The sequence below is a fragment of the Filicampus tigris genome, chromosome 6 (assembly GCF_054856515.1).
Source record: "Filicampus tigris isolate MCC_2025a chromosome 6, RoL_Ftig_1.0, whole genome shotgun sequence".
Taxonomy (NCBI): Eukaryota; Metazoa; Chordata; class Actinopteri; order Syngnathiformes; family Syngnathidae; genus Filicampus; species Filicampus tigris.
In genome coordinates this window covers 22,736,928-22,757,370 of record NC_141222.1, presented here as the reverse complement: position 1 = coordinate 22,757,370, position 20,443 = coordinate 22,736,928, and the positions used below count along the sequence as shown (strand labels likewise).

The following is a 20,443-nucleotide window of genomic DNA, read 5'->3' as shown; positions in this document are numbered from 1 at the left end:
AGTGAGAACAAAACAGATGGGCAGAGGGATGGATGACAAAGGACAACAAGAGGGGCAGAAGCTTTAAGAGGGGACTGGGATCAGAGCAGCGTGGAGGAAGATGAACAAGTGTAGGAAATACGATGCGACGGAGCAAATTTAAGTTGGAAGTCAGCAGGGTGGAGGAAACAAAAGAGGAGCAATGAATGCAAGATTGCAAAATGAGGTGAAATGGAGAGATTTTGTTTGTGTGTCCGACTACCGTTTATCTGCAAGTCTCTGCATCACTCTTGCATGCCCACCATTTGTCTTGTTTTGTTTCATGTTCATCAATCATTTATCTGCTGTGAGAATACATTAGGATTTCACACAAAATACTGCACGCACTAATGGCCGCGTTGGTGTTGATTCGTCCGGTTAAAATGTAACATTTCATTCAATCGCAGCAAGGTAGAATCCAAGGGGACACTGGTCTATTCTTTTGTGTAATGGTGTCAGTGTTTGTATGGGGAATGACTATAGCACATTTCAAGACAGTTCAAAGTTCTTTGCATAAAACATTGAAAGCATTACAGAAAGAGAAATAAAACATGAAGAATTACAGAAATCTAAATCATGTAGAATAATTAGATTGAAATGATTAAAAGCAAGATAAGCAAAAAATACCGTGCAGATTTCATGCACAGGCGCATGAGAACAGAAATGTTTTTGGATTCAAAAGTCTATATTTGGTGAAAGTTTGATCTCCACTGGCAGTTTGTGCCACTTTTTTTGCAGCATAGCAGCTAAATGCTGCCTCCCCATGTTTAGTTTGGACTCTGGTCTGGACTAGCTGACCTGAGTCCTTGGATCTGAGGGCCCTGCTGGATTTATATTCTTTGAACATATCATGGATGTATTCTGGGCCTAAAAGGCTCTGAGATTTGTAAACAATCAGTCAAACGCACCTGATTCAAATGATCAGCTCATCAGAAAGGTCTGCAAAATCTGATAACGAGCCTGATCATTTGTATCAGGTGTTTTGGAGGAGGGAGGCATCAAAAACATGCTAGATAGGGGCCTCTGAGCACCCGAGTTGGACACCGATGATATCGAAGAATTTGCATCAAGGAAGGACAGAAGCCAACACTTTTGTAATAATTTAACAATCTAATTCTTAAGATAAAATAAACCAAGCATCCTGGGAAACAAAGCCAAAATTATTACAGTAAGGCTCCATTCAGTTATTAAATTCTTGCAATGCAAGATCTGTGGGGTTTTTTTTTTTTAAATTGTATTTCCTTCCATTCTCATTATTATTTGCTGTTGCGGTGTTGTTCTTTTTTTTATACTTAAAAAAGAAAATATAACATCCACTCCAATGTATTTTGTTTTGTGTGTGTGTGTGTTTGCGTGTTGATAACGGTTGAAGCCGAAGTTAGGTAGAACCGCCAAGATACTTCTGCACACTGATCGGAAATCTCTCAAGATAAGATAAAGTTGTGAATCGCAGTACGTCATGCACATCAGCCGTTTGAGACATTTTTCATGCAATTTAAGAAGCACATTTTTCCGTGCGCACTTATACTTATTAATTCATGAGTCGAACTGACATGACAGGATTGAAGCGAGAATACATCCATCCGTCCAACAGTCAATCGACGCTAACTCAGGTCACGGTTCAATCGCAGGCAAGAGAGAATATAAACAAATTGGAAATAATTCACAATGCAAGCATGGTTTGACTTCATTCAGAATGTACAGCAGGGATAATAATTTCTTATAGAGCAATAACACGCAAAGCGAGGAACAGGATTACAACAATGGATCTGGATGTTTACAGCATATTCTATAAATAGGTCACTGTGGCACAGCTCATACCGACTTCATTGCATATTCAAAAGTGATAAGGAGCTACGTAACATATATGCCCCCCGCCCCTCCCGTACATCTAAAGCGGTAACAGGTGGGAAGCTGGCAGCTAACAAGTGTTTCCACCATCCTCTCGACAACCAAGAAATCCCAGCGCAGCAGCGAGTGAGGCAGGTGCTATTCATGGAAATAATGAGGGGATGAGCGCTGACTGTATCTTTGTGCGCGTTGAGGGTTTTCATATTATCATCAATGAGAATGTTCATATTGAAGAGGGAGCCTGAATGTTGTGTGAAATTTTTAATTAAATGAGAGCAGGAAAACGAGCTCCAGAGATTAATCATGGGTATATTTTAATACACAAATGTGCAGTTTACACACATGCCTCTTCCATCATGTTCATATTGGTGTGAATTTTGGGGGGGGGGGGGGGGGGGTTGGTTAGAGCCGCAATGGAAAACGACATTTAGCTTTTTTTCCAGTTCGGTATACTAAATGGAGCTTCGTTAGTGAATGTATCTGGTGTTCACACTTGGAAAAAACGGTGAGTTTAAATTTGTTTGGGGGGGGGCGGTTTGGCAAGAGTAAAGCTGTGTGGAACAAATGATTTTTTTGCGGAGAAAAAGAGCAAACACACTCGACAAAAGTCTTGCCTGGAGGTAAAAGATGTACGGAGGCACACAGTCAATCTGGGGAAGGAATGAGGACGAAAAGCGTGAACGCAAAAGGAAAGGAAGATGTTTTGTTGTCGGGAGCTGTGGGCCCGATGCAGCTAGATAAATAGGATGCTATTTATAATTGGTGCAGTCAGTGCTCTGCTGAATTCACAACAGTAATAGAGAAAGATGCTCAAGACACCAGTACACCTTGTGTCTGCATGCTGAGGGCTCACCAGGGCCTGAACAGATGATGTCAGTAAAAAGGCAGAGATAAAAACTTGAAGGACTCCAATGGTGGGAATTGGCCCAATACTGTTGCATAATTCCCTAGTCAGGATTCATTTTCTACTTTATTTTATGTCATTTGTATTGTATGCTACAGGTTAAATTAGTTAAGATTGTTGTGGGTAACCATAATGTAACTGATTTAATTACATTAAATTCTTAATTTCCCCGCTCGTAACTGGAAATGTTTGTAAATCGAGGTCACCTGTCCCACTGAAATGAATGGAAATGCAATTAATCCATTCCAGCTCCCAAATTATGTTAAATACATTTTATTCTACATATATGTATATATATATGTATATATATATATATATATATATATATATATATATATATATATATATATATATACATATATGTATATATATATGTATATATATATATATATATATATATATATATATATATATATATATATATATATATATATATTTCTAATTTTGATCAGTGTTTGGTTGAAAATAAATACAGTTCTTTATGGAAATAAGTGAAAATGAAATACTTCGTTATGAAGAAATAACACTAATAATCAAACATAAGTACATAAGTAGTTATTGTTCAAATTTGCGCTTTAACTTTAAAGCGGAAATCAACGCAAACATATTTTTTTCAAGAATATGTTTTATGCAAGCCCACTAGTTGAAACAGGGCATTCAGATAAATATTGCGTTTGTGGAATAAGTGTTAATCCACTCGTTTTTAGCCATCTCCGGGGGCGGCCATTTTGTCTTCTGTCGACTGAAAATGACATCACAACTGCTCACAACGACCAATCATGGCTCAGATTCAGAGAACAGGTCAGCTGTGATTGGTCGTTGTAAGCAGTTGTGATGTCATTTTCAGTCGACAGAAGACAAAATGGCCACCCCCAGAGATGGCTAAAAACAAGTGCATTTTGCTACTTAACTTATATTTCACAAACGCAAAATTAATCAGAATGCTGTGTTTCAACTAGTGGGCCTGCTGAGAACATATTCTTGAAAAAAATACGCGTGGGTTGACTTCCGCTTTAAGTGAGTGGGGAGAAGGACAACAGCTTCTCCATTGAAAAAAAGACTAATTCACAATTTGATCTTATTCTAATTTTTTTTTCTTTTGTTTGTAAATTTTATAATATATTGTTTTTTTACACCCCCAAAAATTTTTTGGGGACATCACATTGTCAATTAAAAGACTAATTATTCTGTTAGCTACAGTTTAATTGGGATGGTGGTTTTTGATGGCACATCACTCCATTTGCTGCATATTTCTTTTATTTATTTATTTAGTTTATCTTACGAAACCTCCTCCTGAGTTTCATCTTCCTCTGCTGAATGCTCTTCATGGATAACCTTCACCCTGTTAAAAAATGAAACTTTCACTAAATTAAAATTAAATTACAGTACAAAGGATCCACTTGCATAATATCCTGGTTTTTTTTTTTCTTCCCAAAGTAAGAGACGCTCCAATACAATAAATTCTGTACATATTGTAAATACTGTCAAACTTTTTTTATTTTAACATGTTAATCAGAACTCTAGGCAGCCGCTGTTGGAGTTGTGATTAGAAGAAGCGTGTGAGTAAGCGGAACTTCTATCTACTGGCGCGGAGCAGACATTGAGTTTGATGTTGTTTTTTTGGGCGAGTTTGCAGCCAACAGTAATCTTTAAGTCATTCTGAGGTCTAATTAAAAGTTTAAAAAAAAAGCACATCTATCGCAATGAGTTACGCACAGAATCAATGATGGTTAAATCAGAAGCACAACGTAGATCCGTCCGCTCGTCCAAGCTGAGACTGTTCGCATAACGAAATGTACATAATTAGAGGCAGCTTGTCTATAAAAATTGTGTGGGTAACTTGCAATGTACATGTGTGAGGCATCTGTGCAACATGAAATTCCTTTAAATTATGCCTTTGAAATTCATCATCAACGTTAAGACTGAGTGATTTTTGATTTTACGTAGTTCATTTCTTTTTACAAGTAAGCAGTATGAATATTACGTAACAATTCCCATGTACAGTTTATTTCTTTTAATTAATTGTTTCAACTTCTTTCTTTGGAACGTGTCATGGGGAAAATGTTCACTCTACTGTGCGCGCCTTTCAAATTCAATCAGGCGTCCGTCAGATTTTTAAAAGGATTTTTGAGCTTTTCCAATGTCAGAAAATATTCATACTTTTTGAAAGCGCTAAAGGAAGGGGAAAAGGCAGGCTCTCACATTCCACTTTACAAGAATGAGCAAATGGAAAGAAAATGACGACTCAGTGAGAATAAAGAAGAGGCTTCAAACTTGAAAAGTTTGAGCACAAGATAAAATGAGCTATCTAAGATAGTGGCAGACCAGCCTTGAGACACAAAGTGATAAGGAACAAAGCCATCAAAACACAGATATAAGGAAATGGAGAGTAGCAGACGGCAGATTGTCGAAAGATTCGCAGTAAGAAACTAGCGGAAAAGGACAGAGTCAGCAACAACATTTGCACCATAGGAAGAGAAATACGAAATAGGTAATGAGATGGTAATATAACAACAAAGGAGTGAAGGCCCTGCGGGGGGAGCTATGTTACAGCATGTTGCTTCAATATGAACATTAGCAAGGGAGCAGAATGAAAACATGAACAAATTCTCTCGTTCATATTTTCATTGTGTTAGCCTAAGCAGACTACTTACTGATTTCTTATTGAGTGGCGATTTTTGAAAGTCAATCTAAAAATTTTTTTTACACGAAACTGTTCTATGTGCTTTATCTAGTCTAAAGACGGCATTCTGATTAATATTACGTTTGTGGATTATGGTAAGGCTGTCACTTGTAAAGTGCTTTTCTACCTTTGGTACTCAAAGCGCTTCATACTGTATCTCATTTTAACTACTGATGACGCTGCATCAGGAGCAACTGGGGGTTCAGTATCTTGCTTAAGGATACTTTGACACGGTCACGATGGCCGGGGGATCGAACCCACAACCTCTGGAGTTAAGCAGCAAAATTCATCCGTTTTTAGCCATCTCAGAGGGTGGCCATTTTGCCACTTTCTGTCGACTGAAAATGACATCACAGTTACACAGGGCTCAGGTAGTGAACAATCACGACTCACCTGTTTTCTCAAGCTGAGCCATAATTGGTCGTTATCTGAGCCCTGAAGAACTGGGATGTCATTCTCAGTCGACAGAAAACACAAAATGGCCGCCCCCTGAGATGGCTAAAAACGGGTGGATTTTGCTGCTTAACTCATATTCCACAAAGGCGATATTAATCAGAATGCCGTGTTTAGACTAGTGGGGCTGCACAGAACATTTTCTTAAGAGGAAGTCAACCCAAACATATTTTTTTCTAAAATATGTTCTATGCAGTCCCACTAGTTGAAACTAGGCATTCTGATTAATATGAAATATGAGTTAAACAGCAAAATCCACCCGTCTTTCGTCATCTCTTGGGGCGGCCATTTTGTCACTTCTGTCGACTGAAAATGACATCACAGACCCTCAGGGTTCAGATAACGACGACGGCTAAAAACGGGTGGATTTTGTTGTCCACAAGCTCACAAATGAAAGTATTAATTTCTTGCATGGGCCATGCGATATATTGTGCAGCACAATGAGGCAGGCATAATGATAAGCTTCAAACAAAGACAAGGTTTTCTGGCCCGCAACAGAGCGCAGGATGACATGCCGAGAGAGACAAGAGGAAATTGAAAATATAATACAGCAAGGAAGGAAGCGCAAAGGCCAAGAGAGGTCTTTGCAACGGCACAACTTTTAGTGAGGAGAAAAGGCAAGGAAGGGTGGTAATGGAGAGCTCCAATAGGTCTACGTTATTACTCAAGGCAATGAGCGCTGGAGAGCAATGACACTTGATGGATCTTGGATCTGTCAGGAGAGACCGACTGGGGAGAGGTTGAGAGGCTGTCAGAGAGAATAACGGGCAATGAGTGGCGCATCATTGAAGTGTTACATTAAAAAAAAAAAACAAAAAAAAAAATCTTGAAAAATCATTTTATCTCCAAAGGATGTCAAGAATAAGCCAATGTGAGAGAACAAGGAGGGAAATAAAAGCAAGCTTAAGATGCTGGCTAAACCTGCGGGGATTGTGGGATATCTGTGCCGCTGTAACCAAGGTGTGTCGTGTCGTACAATAAATCGCAGAAATGAGCTCATACAGTGAAACAGGTGAGGTGGTTTTGGTGGTGACAAGAGGGAACACGGAGTAAAGTGTACATGGTGTACGCAGCTAATGTTAGCTTCTTGCTAGCTGTTGACTAGTTAGCTTCTATACGCTTGTCATTTGGAATCAAAAGGTGGAGCATTATGTGTCTATTTTAAACTAGTGTGGAAAAAAAGACATCTGAGGTGTTGTTGTTTTTTTCCTGCATCACTATCACACTGGTTACCTAATATTAAAACAAGACAACAGGCAACAAATCGCCTGCACAATTAATAAAGATTTTATGATGGTGTGAGTTTGGAGTCTGGACTGAATTACTCTAAATCAGGAGTGCCCATTACGTCGATTGAGATCGACCGGTTGATCGCAAAGGCATCGTGGGTAGATCACCAGACTATCATCCGTCCTCAATACTGTATTGCTACGTTCACGTTATTTATTTTAAAACTCAAACTTTTCTACTAAATTCTTAAACCTTAAAGTGGAAATCAACCCAATCACATTTTTTTCAAGAATATGTTCCCAGCAGGCCGACTAGTTGAAACAATTCATTAATCCAGCATACATACGTACAGCAGAATCCGCCCGTTTTCAGCCATCTTTTGGGGCGGCCATTTTGTCACGTCTGTCGACTGAAAATGACATCACAAATGCTCAGGGCTCAGGTAACGACCAATCACGGCTCATCTGTAGAAAACAGGTAGGCTGTGATTGGTCGTTACCCGAGCCCTCATTTTTAGTCGACAGAAGTAACAAAATGGCCGCCCCAAGAGATGGCTAAAAACGGGTGGATTAACTCTTATTCCACAAATGCAATATTGATCAGAATGCCTTGTTTCAACTAGTGGGCTTGCATAGAACATATTCTTGAAAAAAATATGTTTGGGTTGACTTCCGCCTTAAAGCTTTAATAAATTAAACTTTACATTGTCGGTTACAATTCCAAGAGGCACACTCGAGTACAAAGCTCATCCATCTGATTGTTGGAGTGGCTCGGAGGACCTGCAAGGCGTGGATTGTGTTAGCAGTGGCACAGGCTAATTGGGTTTCATTCCTAATTAGGTCAATTAATTAGGGAATGCAGCAGAGACCACAAGCGTTCCATCAGGTCATTTGAGGATTATACAGAGAGAAGGAGGGAAGAAAGTCGTGGGAAGAGTTGAGGATTACATTAGTCAAGCTAATTCAGCCACAGATGGGGTTTCCCCTACTAAGGGAAGTGATTCATATTGTTTTGTTTTACGTTTAAATACATGCGAATTGTCAAATTCCCCTAGATTGGTTGGCCAAAGACAACATTTGTGTGCTATAACCCTCCAGTGTGTTGAAGGAATACATTAAGTGGATCATCAGTAATATCAGTGCAAACTATCAAAGCAGGGACATTTACTTAATTTGCCGACTGGTAAATAAAGGTCAGCAATCACGAAGCGGTTCTTTCTGCAGAAAATCTGTGCCGCTTGTCTGGGATCATATCAAAGTGAACGCCTGAAAACTTCTTCAGACACCTCCTCACCGTCCTTACTGCCAAATATCCATAACAACTAGGACAGTTTCGATTTTGTTATCTTAAAAAAAAAAGAAAAAGAAAAAAAAAAGCCCGTTCTGGAACAAGTTAGGAGTTCAGCATCAGTTACCATGACGATGCTTCCAGCTGAAAAGCAAACCATTGCCAAGACGGCCAAGATTCCTTGTTATCATTGTACAGGGTTTTAAACCAAGTACAGTCGGAGATTTGCATTACGTTTTCTGTTTTTCTTAATTAGGAACATAGAACGTTATTTTAGGATAAATATGCCTCAAATCGCGCTAAAATGCCATCTCGAGTGGTGGCAGCAAGCACCTTAGAGATGATCTCTGCAGGAGTGTCTTGCATTGGCATTTTGTGTTGGCAGAGAGGAAAAAAGTGAGATGTTGATTATGGAACCATGAATGGAAATCGCTATAGCAAAGCAGTATCATACAGCGATGAAAAGGTCACTCATATTATCGAAATTTCCACTTGTGTGACAAGTAAGACGACACATGTAGTCTGACGCATTCGGAATGCTTGCCTCTACAATATCCTAACTGCCCACCACTATGGAACAACCTCCTTAAAGCCTAATGTCCAGTACATCTTTTAAAATGGCTTGAAATTTAGAGCTAAACTTTCATAAACTAAAAATTACTTGACATAAAACTCTGCATATGTTTCGCTAAAAAAAACTGCATATGTGACAAATGCAATAGAGTCGACCAGATGCAACAGAGCCAACTTGTAAGTGTCTTCCTCTGATCATTTCCAGCCCGGCTAATTTAATGAAATCAATCACATTTTATGGGAGCCAGTGAACTGAATAAAAATCCAGCTAATTTTGTCACTTTCCCAGCCGATGCCCATTGTTGTTTTTAATCCGCCTTAAAAAGCGTGTGAAACGATGGAAGAAAGAAATGTGAAAGCAAGTGGAAGAAACAGGAGATGAAAGGAAGAGAACAACAATATGCAAATGATTCATTTGTCCGTCAGCTGTGGGTGAGTTACTTTTTAATATGTGCCTCAGTTCTAGATCAAATATATTGTGATGCAGCTCTAGAAACAATGTCCTTCATCAAACAGCATTTCTTACTATTAATTTACGCGTCCCATTCCTCCATGCAAGTGTAAAAAGATGCGCAGTTGCGGAATTTCACCTTCTGTGTGAACGTAGCACTATAATCAATCAATCAATCAATCACATTTTATTTATATAGCACTTTTCATACATAAAAATGCAACTCAAAGTGCTTTAAAACATTCAAAGCAAAACATAGATAATTAGATGTATCCCACAACTATTGTGTATATTGGGGGGAAAAAAAAGACTTCCAGAAAGCTCTCAAATGTATTCATCCTGCCACTGTTTGAAATTTTAAATGCACCAAAAAGGAAAATATTGTTGTTTCTAGTTTTAATTAAGGACATTATACATTTTAGACTCTTAATTTGAAAACAGGTAGTCACCGTAGTTACTTAAATTCATCTGTATCTACTCTACGCTCCTCTCTGAGCACGTCAACTGAAGTGAGCGCGAATGCCGCAGATTTTTTTTCATGGAGGTCTGTAGCCTCTCCATGCTTCAGGGCAGTGGTGGTAAAGTGTACACCTTCCCACTGATGTACTATATTTTGGCCGATAGCACAGAATTTCCAAGTACTTCATTCATTTAATTCAACCTAGTTTGTGTGTGGGCATATTCATTTGTGAGACGTGAAGCTACTGATTTTCAATAATCTAAAGTACATCTTAATCAGCCATCAATCCATTTATTGGATTTATTTAATCCCGAATTGGGAAGAAAAAAAAATGCTCTTCTTCAAAGTGTAAGTCATTTAAAAAAATTTGAATTATTTTTTTTTTCAAGGGGTTCAATGATATTCACAAGTCTTGGGAAAACTCCATCTAGGGTTGCTCAATTGTGAAAAAAAAATATGAATCAAAATTATTTTGGTAATAATTGAAATCACCATTATTCAAACGGGCGGCACGGTGGTCGACTGGTTAGCACGTCCGCCTCACAGTTCAGAGGTCGTGGGTTCGATCCCGGCTCCGGCCTCCCTGTGTGGAGTTTGCATGTTCTCCCCGTGCCTGCGTGGGTTTTCTCCGGGTACTCCGGTTTCCTCCCACATTCCAAAAACATGCATGGTAAGTTGATTGGATACTCTAAATTGCCCCTAGGTGTGATTGTGAGTGCGGATGTTTGTCTCTGTGTGCCCTGCGATTGGCTGGCAACCAATTCAGGGTGTCCCCCGCCTCCTGCCCAAAGACAGCTGGGATAGGCTCCAGCACGCCCCGCGACCCTTGTGAGGATAAGCGGTACAGATAATGGATGGATGGATTATTCAAACGATCATTTATTTTTTGGGTACAAAACAGGAAAATGTTTAAAAATATAAAGACAAATAAATGTAAGTACTTTCCTTTTGGACCAAACTAAATTTTATAAAAATAGTTATTATAAAATTTTTAAAAAGGTGCAAATGTACACATTTCAAGTATGATTTCCTTGTGAAAACAAATATAGTACGTTGGATATAAATGCATATTAATAATTGTTTTTTTACGATTATGCCAATTTTGTAATTGTGGAGTTTAATAATCGTAATTGTAATTGAATTCGGATTAGTAGAACATCCCCAACTCCATTTTCTCATTATTTTCAGACAGCCTCCATTGTTAATGAGTCATGCCTCTTTAGTAAGGCTGCCCTCGTTTATACCTTACACATCATGGTGCTAACAGAAGTCTGGACGGGAATCTGCGTAAATGAAAAGCGACTAAGTCCAGGCGCTTAGAAAAAGGCCCACAGTTCTTAAATCCTGAGATGTGGCGTTCACCATTGCATTTTTTCTTAACTGAATTACAACAAATCCAATGGACATTCCAGGATACATTTATGCATTTCTGTTCCGACATAGTTCAACAAAATTATTCACATTATTCTCAAGTTGTATAAAATAAGCCACAATTATACCCTCATCATTATGATTTCTCGTAATTTTCTAAAGCACTGTGATCTTACAGCATTAAACAACATCTTGGCGCAAAATGTGGCGTGTCACCCCTCCCACATCGCGCATACCTAATTAGGACCAGCTGGCATGCTCTTGCGATTTATCAGGAGTTAAAGTTAAGAAGACAGGTGCAAACTGTTTTGCAGAGCTCCTCATGCATACCGCATAGAACTTTGCTAAGAATCAAATTACCCCAGAAATGTGCCACCATATTGGTCGATGAGTAAACAGGTCAAAAGTGACCCACTTTCAATGTCTCACCTCGACAAAGAGGAAGCAGGGCACGATGTAGGTGCTGGTCTTTTGATAGCTGCTGTCATCGAGAAGTTTCATCTCCCGCCTCTGGGCCGCCAGCCGTGTGTCAATCATCTGTAAAAGGTCATCGGAAAAGCTTCGGTTCATTTGATTTGTTTAGTATGAGTCGAATGAGCAAAATCAATTAGGGAATCAATCAAGAATCTCAAATTAAAGCCACTACCGCAAATAAAATGAATTATAGTTAAGTTATTAGATTTGTCAACAATTCTACAGCTTTGGGCACCAACATTAACATTTGGAACACTTGAATTGTTTGTATAAAGTTAAGTATAGAATGTCTTTTGAAATTAATTGAAATGTGTATCATCAGAATCTGGATCCTATCCGAGCTGTCTTTGGGCGATAGGTGGACTGGTCACCGGCCGATCACAAGGCACATTTAGAGAATTCAAACAACAATTCACATTGACATTCATATCATCACAGTGGGAAGTGGGAACTGTGTCCATGCTGCCCTTTCAGTATACATACATACATAGAAGTGAACCACTACACCGTCAATAACCGATGATTGATTCTAAACTAATTTGAGATTTTGCTCACTAATAATAGTAATTTCCTATGAAGAAGAAGAAAACATGGCCCTGTACAGTAACAAAGGCACCATTCTTCACTATTTGGTTTGCACAGCAATTTATAAGTAAGTACTGTGAAATTGGGACGATTGAGTGCACTGAACTATGAGGTGCATGTATTGCACATAAAAATATGAGTGTGTTTCCCTCTCTGATGTGCACACCTTAGCCTGGCAGTAATGTAACACAGATAGAGTTAATCAATGATAAACTAAAGCTATAGCAGTTCTGCTTCCACAGAGCAGAGAATATATGCCTGTGAATACTGATATATGTTCTATTTCTATGTATTACTGATTCATGCATTTATGCTTAAAGTAGAAGTCAACCTAAACATATATTTTTCTACAAAATGTTCTATGCAAGCCCACTAGTTGAAACAAGGCATTCTGGTAAATATTGCGTTTGTGGAATAAGAGTTAATCCACCCGTGCTTAGCCGTCTCAGGGGGCGGCCATTTTGTCACTTCTGTCGACTGAAAATGACATCACAGGTGCTCGGGACTCAGATAACGAACAATCACAGCGCACTTGTTTTCTGAAACTGAGCCGTGATTGGTCGTTACCTGAGCCCTGAGCAGTTGTGATGTCATTTTCAGTCGACAGAAGTGACAAAATTGCCGACCCTTGAGATGGTTAGACACGGGTGGATTTTGCTGCTTAACTCATATTCCACAAGCAATATTAATCAGAATGCCGTGTTTCAACTAGCGAGCCTGCTGGGAACATATTCTTGAAAAAAAAAGTGTTTGGGTTGATTCCTTCTTTACTTGTTTGATTATTGCTGAAATAGCAATGCCATTTAACATTAGCCCAACTATTGCATTTCCCATTTCATGTTAGCATGTAGCTAGCGCACATGTTCAGCTGATTATTATGCCAGTGATACTTTGTGATTGAAAGTGTAAAGGACAACAGGTTTATTTGCTAAATGTTTCTACAATCTTGGACATCTTATTTTTTTTAACTTCCTGTTGGGCAGAAGTTTTACTTTGAAGGAACCCGGAAAGGGATAACGGTGAATTAGACAGCGACGGCGCATATTCTGACGGTTTTAAAGAGGTAAAACAGATTCACAGAAGACAAATTCAAAAATTTGAGGACACTTAGCCTGGTTCAAAGTGGCAACAAGCTCTTAAGGTGTAACGAGCCAAAAAGGGATTAAAAAGAAACTTCAGACCAGCAGTCAAGCTTTCATCATTTCAACCGACCTACACTTAGACTGACAATTTATGGTGATGGGCAAGAACATACAGCCGTTCATTTGAAGATTTGCCAAAATAAACAATGCACATTCAGGTGGGTCGGACACGATAGGAAATAAAAAGCACAAAGTCTAGGAGATACATCCAAGTGGAAAATAATACTGCAAAAACACAAATAATGTCGGCGTGCGCTTGAGCAGAGCAGATATGAATAGCTACCAATCTGAATGCTTTAATGTGTGCGGATTTGATTCAAAAGCGTGAAGAGCTGACATTTCAACATGAAGCTCATCGAAAGATTCATGAACAGTAAACACAATGTTGCTGAGTTAAAGAGAAGCTAAGAATAAACGAGAACATGATACTCTTGGGCTTGTAAAAATCCGCATTTCAACCACATCCTTGTTTAAGCCGCAGGGGTTACAGATGGAGGGGAAAAGTCTTGGTTTATGATGTGAACTTTATGTTAAATCAGCTGACAGCCATTTGTTCCTATTGAATGCTTGCATGATTTTTTTTTTTTTTGGTCATCTTTTTTAAAGGACTCTGCTTAGGATCGAGATCAGAACCCAAAATGTTACCGCCCAAACCTTACAATGGGTAGCACACTTCAAAGACCAGATGATCCTCTAATGATCCCCTAAGGGAAAATTCAAATGTAGAAATAAATACATAAAATTTTTTTTTTTTTTTTTTTTTCATAGAGGGTTAATCTCGTTGCAATAACCACATACAATATTTGTGTGTTTGTCCACAGAACATTTTCCCAGATGGATACCTGTCCAAAAAGCCATTGACAAAGATCAGTTATGTCCTTCTCTGTCATCGGTGCCAATAAATGGATTGATACACTGTTGGTAGCCCGTTAAACACCGCTGGTTTGGATACATCTTTTGAATTACATTTCTCATAATATAAGTGAATAATCAGGTCTTTGTCATATTTTTATGTACACCCACCCATACAGATGTACAGTATATACAAACACACCAACTATACTTGGGGGCAAGCGCAGGTAATAGTGAAGCACAGACGTGATGATCAAAAACAAAAGCCTGGTAGAAAGAGATAAGAGATAAAAAGTCATGATGCAGACATTGGGAGAGAGAAGTTGAACGCTCGCAGGCTCAGCAGCGGGAAATAATAGCCAGATAAAACGGTAAAAGTTGAGGGAAAAGTGTGCCACTTCCAAGAGGTACCCCTAAGTGGAACAACAGAACGAATCGGAGGTAACAAGAGGAAGGCCGTCTTTGAAAAATGGAGGGGTTTCTCACATGAAAAGGCTTTGGGGAAAAAAAAGCGATTCCTCTGCAATCTGATAGCACAATGCTCACAAGGCGAAGATCACAGAACTTTCAAATCATGTTTTTATCAAAAGGCCACCAGCAAAATGTCAATATTCTACATTATTCTCTGCCTCTTCACATATTAAGTGTATTATCTTATCTCCACGATGACAATTTAAGAGGGTATATCTTCTGCCGCCTTGTCAGCCCTTACCCCGATCGATTTTAGTTCCCGTTGAGAAGAAGGGAGGATTACAAAGCATGGAGCACCTGAGCACCAAAGATAGGAGTGAATAAACGCAATTTAACTTCCTTGGTTTAACTCCGTTAATTCCCCTTTTCAGTAGACTCGTGTACAGTATATCACCAAGTGCAGTTTGTGGATTTCTCTTTTTAGGTTCCTGTTTTTGTCATGGAAACGTACTTGTGTGGTGCTTTTATGCCCATTTTTCTATTGTGCGGTGTGCAGTGGTCTAATCACAGCTTCGCCACACACTTGTTGCATTGATAAAAACAAACTGCTTGTATTTGTGGTTACTAGTATGCCGAGGCAAAGATTGCGAGATAAAATGGACCGATACACAAATTGGGTCTATTTGACACACTTTCTTGCATTGTTTTGTACAAATCTACCAATTTTTGGTTGGTTGTTTTCTGCAAAAAGAGAGTTGGGTCAAATTGACCCAAGTTGTGGATCGGTCCATTTTTGACCCAAAATTGTGTTATTTTTAACCCAACTTTTTTTAGAGGTTTTTTTTTGCAAGGGGACGCATTTTGTTTTAAATGTGTGTTTATGTACGTCCGGGTCAGTTTGGCATCCAGCCTAACCGCTAATGCGCGGCTGTTTGAGCGATGGAGGAGGACTTGGAACGCTCCTTACGCTCAAGAGATGTCCTCTTTTGTTTAGCACTCGCTTCAGATGTTTTTCGCTTATTTGGAAAGCGTGCTTCATATCAAGAACTGATTTTATGTCTTTGTATTTCAAGCGAATTTCAAATTACTTCAATTTAACTCACCCACGACTGAAAACGCTCCCTTTGTTGCTTTTGTTTATCGGGAAAATGACCTGGAAGTACATTAACACGCATTTAAAAAAAAAAAAGGGTTATCTCGTAATCTTTGCGAGGGAACGCAAAGTTTTTTGTGAGGGAATGCAAAGATTTTTTTTTTTTTTACTTCCATGTCACCTTAAGGGCTCCATAGGATGCTACAGTGTGCTCCGCAGTCTCCACTTTGCTGCATTGATCTGTTTTTTTTTTTTCTGTTTTTTTTTTTTCCCTCGGCCCTCCCTTGGCTGAAATTCAACTCATCGACCATCAACCACATACTGAGAGGTAAAACCTTGTTTTCCTTCCCTTGGTTGTCTTGCGACAACTAATTTCTTCCAAGCTAAGTGAATTTAGCCGTTTCCAGCATCGTCTTTGAGGTGGAAAACCAACCACAAGAATGTAGAGCTGAGAAGTGCAGTGGTAAATTCTTAACACGGATATGACGGCACTTCCTTTGAGCTATCAAGATTCTAGGTTGTACCTGTTCGTTTGTCGACCTTGCAGGTGATAGACGAAGCCTTGACTGAGGTCTGTTCTCACTGACTGCTCTCGTTGAGCAACAGAAGCCCTTCGCAGATTCCCTATCAGTCGATGGCCTCGTTTGTGTGAAGTAAAAGACTTACTGAATGTTTTATCAAGTCAAGCCGTTAGGGATTCGATGAAGCTTGGTGACAGGGTTTGCTTAGAAGCAATTGAATCAAGGTTGTTTCACAAAGGGAGGTGAACCAGTTACTGTTGCGTGACTGTGTCGCATTCCACACGGGAAGAATCAGCTATCTTCTGGTTCCAGCAGGGAACGTTCCTTTCAGATATGAAAACTAATTTATGTCGGGTTTAAAGCCTCTGAATGGTTTGTAATTTGATATGTGAACCAGAACAGACCTTGTTCTCAGCTGTTGGTAACGGGGTCACACAGACTTCCAGCCTTCACTTTCGCCGAGTTGCAGGGTTTATAATTATGCTCTGCGCACAAATAAACAATATACTGTACACTGCGCTCACAGGAAAAACAATAGTTACGGGATCATTATTCATGCTATCTGATCTTATACTTATATGGCTCCCTTTCCCCTGGATTTCAGTCTGCCTCATGGGAGATACTAATTCATTATTATGCCTGTGACTTTATTCACTATTAGCTGAGCCTCAGCTCATTAAGACTTGAACAAGTTTAATAGCATTCACTGAACCAATGAGGTAAGAACTTGCAATGATAACACAGCATGCGGAGACGGCGCTTGCTCGCCACTTTACAGGAACGAACGAGAAACAAAACGACGTATTGTAACTTGACCTGCAATAAATACCCTCCTAATGAGAATTACAATAAAGGGGGGTTGATTGGCGGCTGTAATCAGAGGTAATTATATTTCCTCAAATAGTAGCCTCTAGTAGTAATGGCCCCAATTAATTTGCAAATTAAAAGGTGGTCGATCAAGATGGTTGTACAGTAATGATCTTTTCTATCGCGTGATACCACCATGTGTCGTCAATATGGGTTTGAGTTGGAGAGAAAACTTTTCAAGGTGGATTTATATAATTGGGGACAAACGCACAAGGAGAGTAACGTGCTAGAAAATGTAATGCCACAAACAGTAAGACAGACGACTGTCTAAATATGCGCATGAATCAAGAAATATCTTTGTGCACATGAAAAGCCTTCCTCTTAACTCATTAACTGCCAGACATTTTACGACCCTCTTTTACCCTAACGTTTGAAAAAATATGAATAAGTTCCTGGGCTTGACTGTGAAAAGACATATAAAAACGTTTTTGGCAGTGAATGAGTTTTAATAAAAACCTTACCATATAGAGATGCCTGGCAGTACACTAGTAATACAAAGCCACCATGTGAGGAAGTACAGTCTGCTCAATTGTGCCGTGCACTGTGCAAAACCGACAGCGGTTCTAAAGATTTTGTCAAGCCAAATGCACCCTAAACGTACGTGCATTGACGTGCACTCATGAAGTTGCGCTGCACATGCACAAGATGGGTTTTTTGTTTTTTTTTAATGTGCCCATCATCTCAAGCAAGAGATGCCATCAGGCATAAAGCTGGCGTGACTGATTGTCTCTGGTGCTTCTGTCCCTGTCTTTCACATTGATGCGCTTCCATCGGCCCCCCTTGGGCACAAAGGAACCAGTTGACTCCCTCACTGGTGCGCTCTCATGCACACGCACATGCGTGCGCTCATGATATTGCCACATCTTTTCCCGTACACTTAACACATATTTAAAAAAATAGAAGTCATATGAAATACATGTGAACTTGGCTTTCGATCCAACAAGTGGCACTATATACACAAACGCGGCTGTTCCACACTTAAAACTCACCTTAAACCTCTGGCTGTTGCAGGCTTTCGCAGCGGACACCTTGGAGTCTCCCGCTCTAGCGGGAATAGCGCCGGCAGTCCATTCTGTGCTTCCGTCTCTGGTCCCTCTCAAAGCACAACCTCTTCTCACTTTAGCCACTTGATCACTGAAAAGTCCGAGAGGCTCAGAGTGAACAGCGAGCTTCTTGCCCGCGCCCGACACACTGCACCCTCCCGGCCTACGTATACGTCTGCAGTCCGCTGCTAGGTCGTCGACGTGAACATGATGATCTTCAACAGTACTTCAAGGCTAATTAGTCAAGTACAGCCGATCCACAGGCTCGGCGGGAGAGAAAGGCTGCTGGCTGTCGTCGTTGGTGAATACGAGAGGATGGAGAGGGGAGGAAAAAAAAAAAAAGAAGAGAGGGGGATGGAGAGAAAGTGTGTGCGCATCTGCATGCGTGTGTGGGAGCAGAGAGGCGGAGAGGAGGAGGGAGAAAAAAAAACAGAGGGTGGGAAATATATAATAATAAGAAAATGTGACAGCGGGAGAGGAGACGGCGCACATGAAACGGTCAGCGTGTGCACCAGGGTAGGAAATGAGAGCAAGATGTGGAGGGAAAGAGACGTGTTGGAGACGGTGGCTAAAATGGAAGGCACCCTGCGACTTTGCGTCATGAGACCACCACAGGAGTACAACTCAATCGAAAAAGAGAGAGGAAGTAAAAATAAATGAAATAATGGGGTTGTGCAAGTGTGCGCGCTGGTTTACAACTGGAACTGTTCAGAATTATGGCAACCAACCAGTCACATCAACCTCAAGCTAAATGAGAGTCAGCACACACCTGCCACCATGAAAAAGTGAACCTGATTAACCCCCTTTTTTTCCCCTACTTTCCAGCAGAAGCCTGAAGGTTTCATGTTGCTATTTCGAACTGTTCATAATTCCCTCCATCTTGCCTTAGGACAGGTCCAGCTGAAGAAAAAGAGCCCAAAAGCATGATGCTGCTCACACCGTGCTTTTGTTCTAGAGGTGAGCAGTGCTGCATGCGCGCCAAATATACCTGTCGGAGTGACTTACTTACTTTTTTTTTTTTTTTTTTTAAACATACTGTTCCAAAACATGTTAATTATTTATTGCTAATTAACTTTAACTAAGGAGGAGGAAGGGAAAGGAGGACTACTATGCAACTCCTCCATTGAAAAAGAGTCTTCTTCCATTTAATAACATGAGAAAATTCAGATTGAATAAATGATAAATACTGTATAAAAGTTTCAAGTCACCATTAGGTTTGAAGTGTTATTTCAGTCTGTTTTTTTTACGGTACAAACACGCGATGTTTGCTTACTCAAAATATTTACACATTGTTTACAGTGTACACAAAACTATGCAAAATAAGGTCACTGTGTGATTTTAGCCTCTCTTTCTGGCTGACTCCACATGACCCATTCAAACATATTCAATTCATTTAATTAAGTGATCAAAATAGAGGCAAACAATATGACTTTAGCTTCAGCATGGTAACTGTTTGCTCCGAAATACTTTTGTAGTCACAAAGATGACATTTCAGTGCATATGCGACGAAATTGGTTGAAGGACAATATTACTCAATGTCTTTTGAAAAAAGGTTTTGCTTTTCAATATTGTACTTTAACTGATGTAAAGTTACCTTGTGTGTGGAGCATGCGAATGGCTGCCTTAATTTAGTCTTTAAGATCCCCACTTTCTTTTCTTTGCTCTCCTATTTTTTACAGTCTGTTTGGATCAGGTTCAAGTACTGTATGCTGAAATTGCGGTAGTGGACAGCTGGTCAAGTGTGGACATGTACCCTGGGGGACTTGCCACACAAGCCTGAACTTGGTGTGGAAATCGGCCCTGAAAATGGGCAACATAACAGAACAAGCTCGCTCATTTCCCCCCCCCCCACTACCGCTTATTTGCGAGGTGCGTATTCAGAGTTCCTTTTTCTATTACAGAGCACAATGAGCATAATGTAATTATGTGGTTAAACTCATTTTGGAATTGCTGCATGTAACAGTTGTTCGGGGAGCACAGGCCACTCATGGCCAATTAGCTTATTTTTTCGCTGCTAAGAATGATCAAATCTTGTGTTGTCAAAGATGACAAGCCGCAGTTCCCATGGAAACCTGTGCGCGTACGCGTTTAGAGAGCACATACAGTGTAGACGAAGTGCCACTTGAAAATGGCCTTGCACGCAAGAGAGAAAAATGAGCAAAGTTGAGAGAACT

General features: G+C 39.8%; 1 protein-coding gene across 2 annotated transcripts in view; it reads right to left on the bottom strand.

Annotated features, from left to right (window-relative positions):
* Positions 1–18,867, bottom strand: part of plppr2b (phospholipid phosphatase related 2b) — a 52,288-nt gene extending 33,421 nt beyond the window's left edge. Inside the window, exons 1-3 of one of the 2 annotated variants that reach the window (XM_086034144.1) lie at positions 18,437–18,867; positions 18,216–18,360; positions 11,711–11,818 (exon numbers count right to left, since the gene is read on the bottom strand). In XM_086034144.1, the coding sequence (XP_085890270.1) occupies positions 11,711–11,818 (108 nt within the window). In that variant the 5' untranslated portion in view covers positions 18,216–18,360; positions 18,437–18,867. Of the gene's footprint in view, positions 1–11,710; positions 11,819–18,215 lie in introns of both variants that reach the window. The other variant, XM_086034145.1, reaches the window with a different exon arrangement.
* Positions 18,868–20,443: the final 1,576 nt, after the last annotated feature.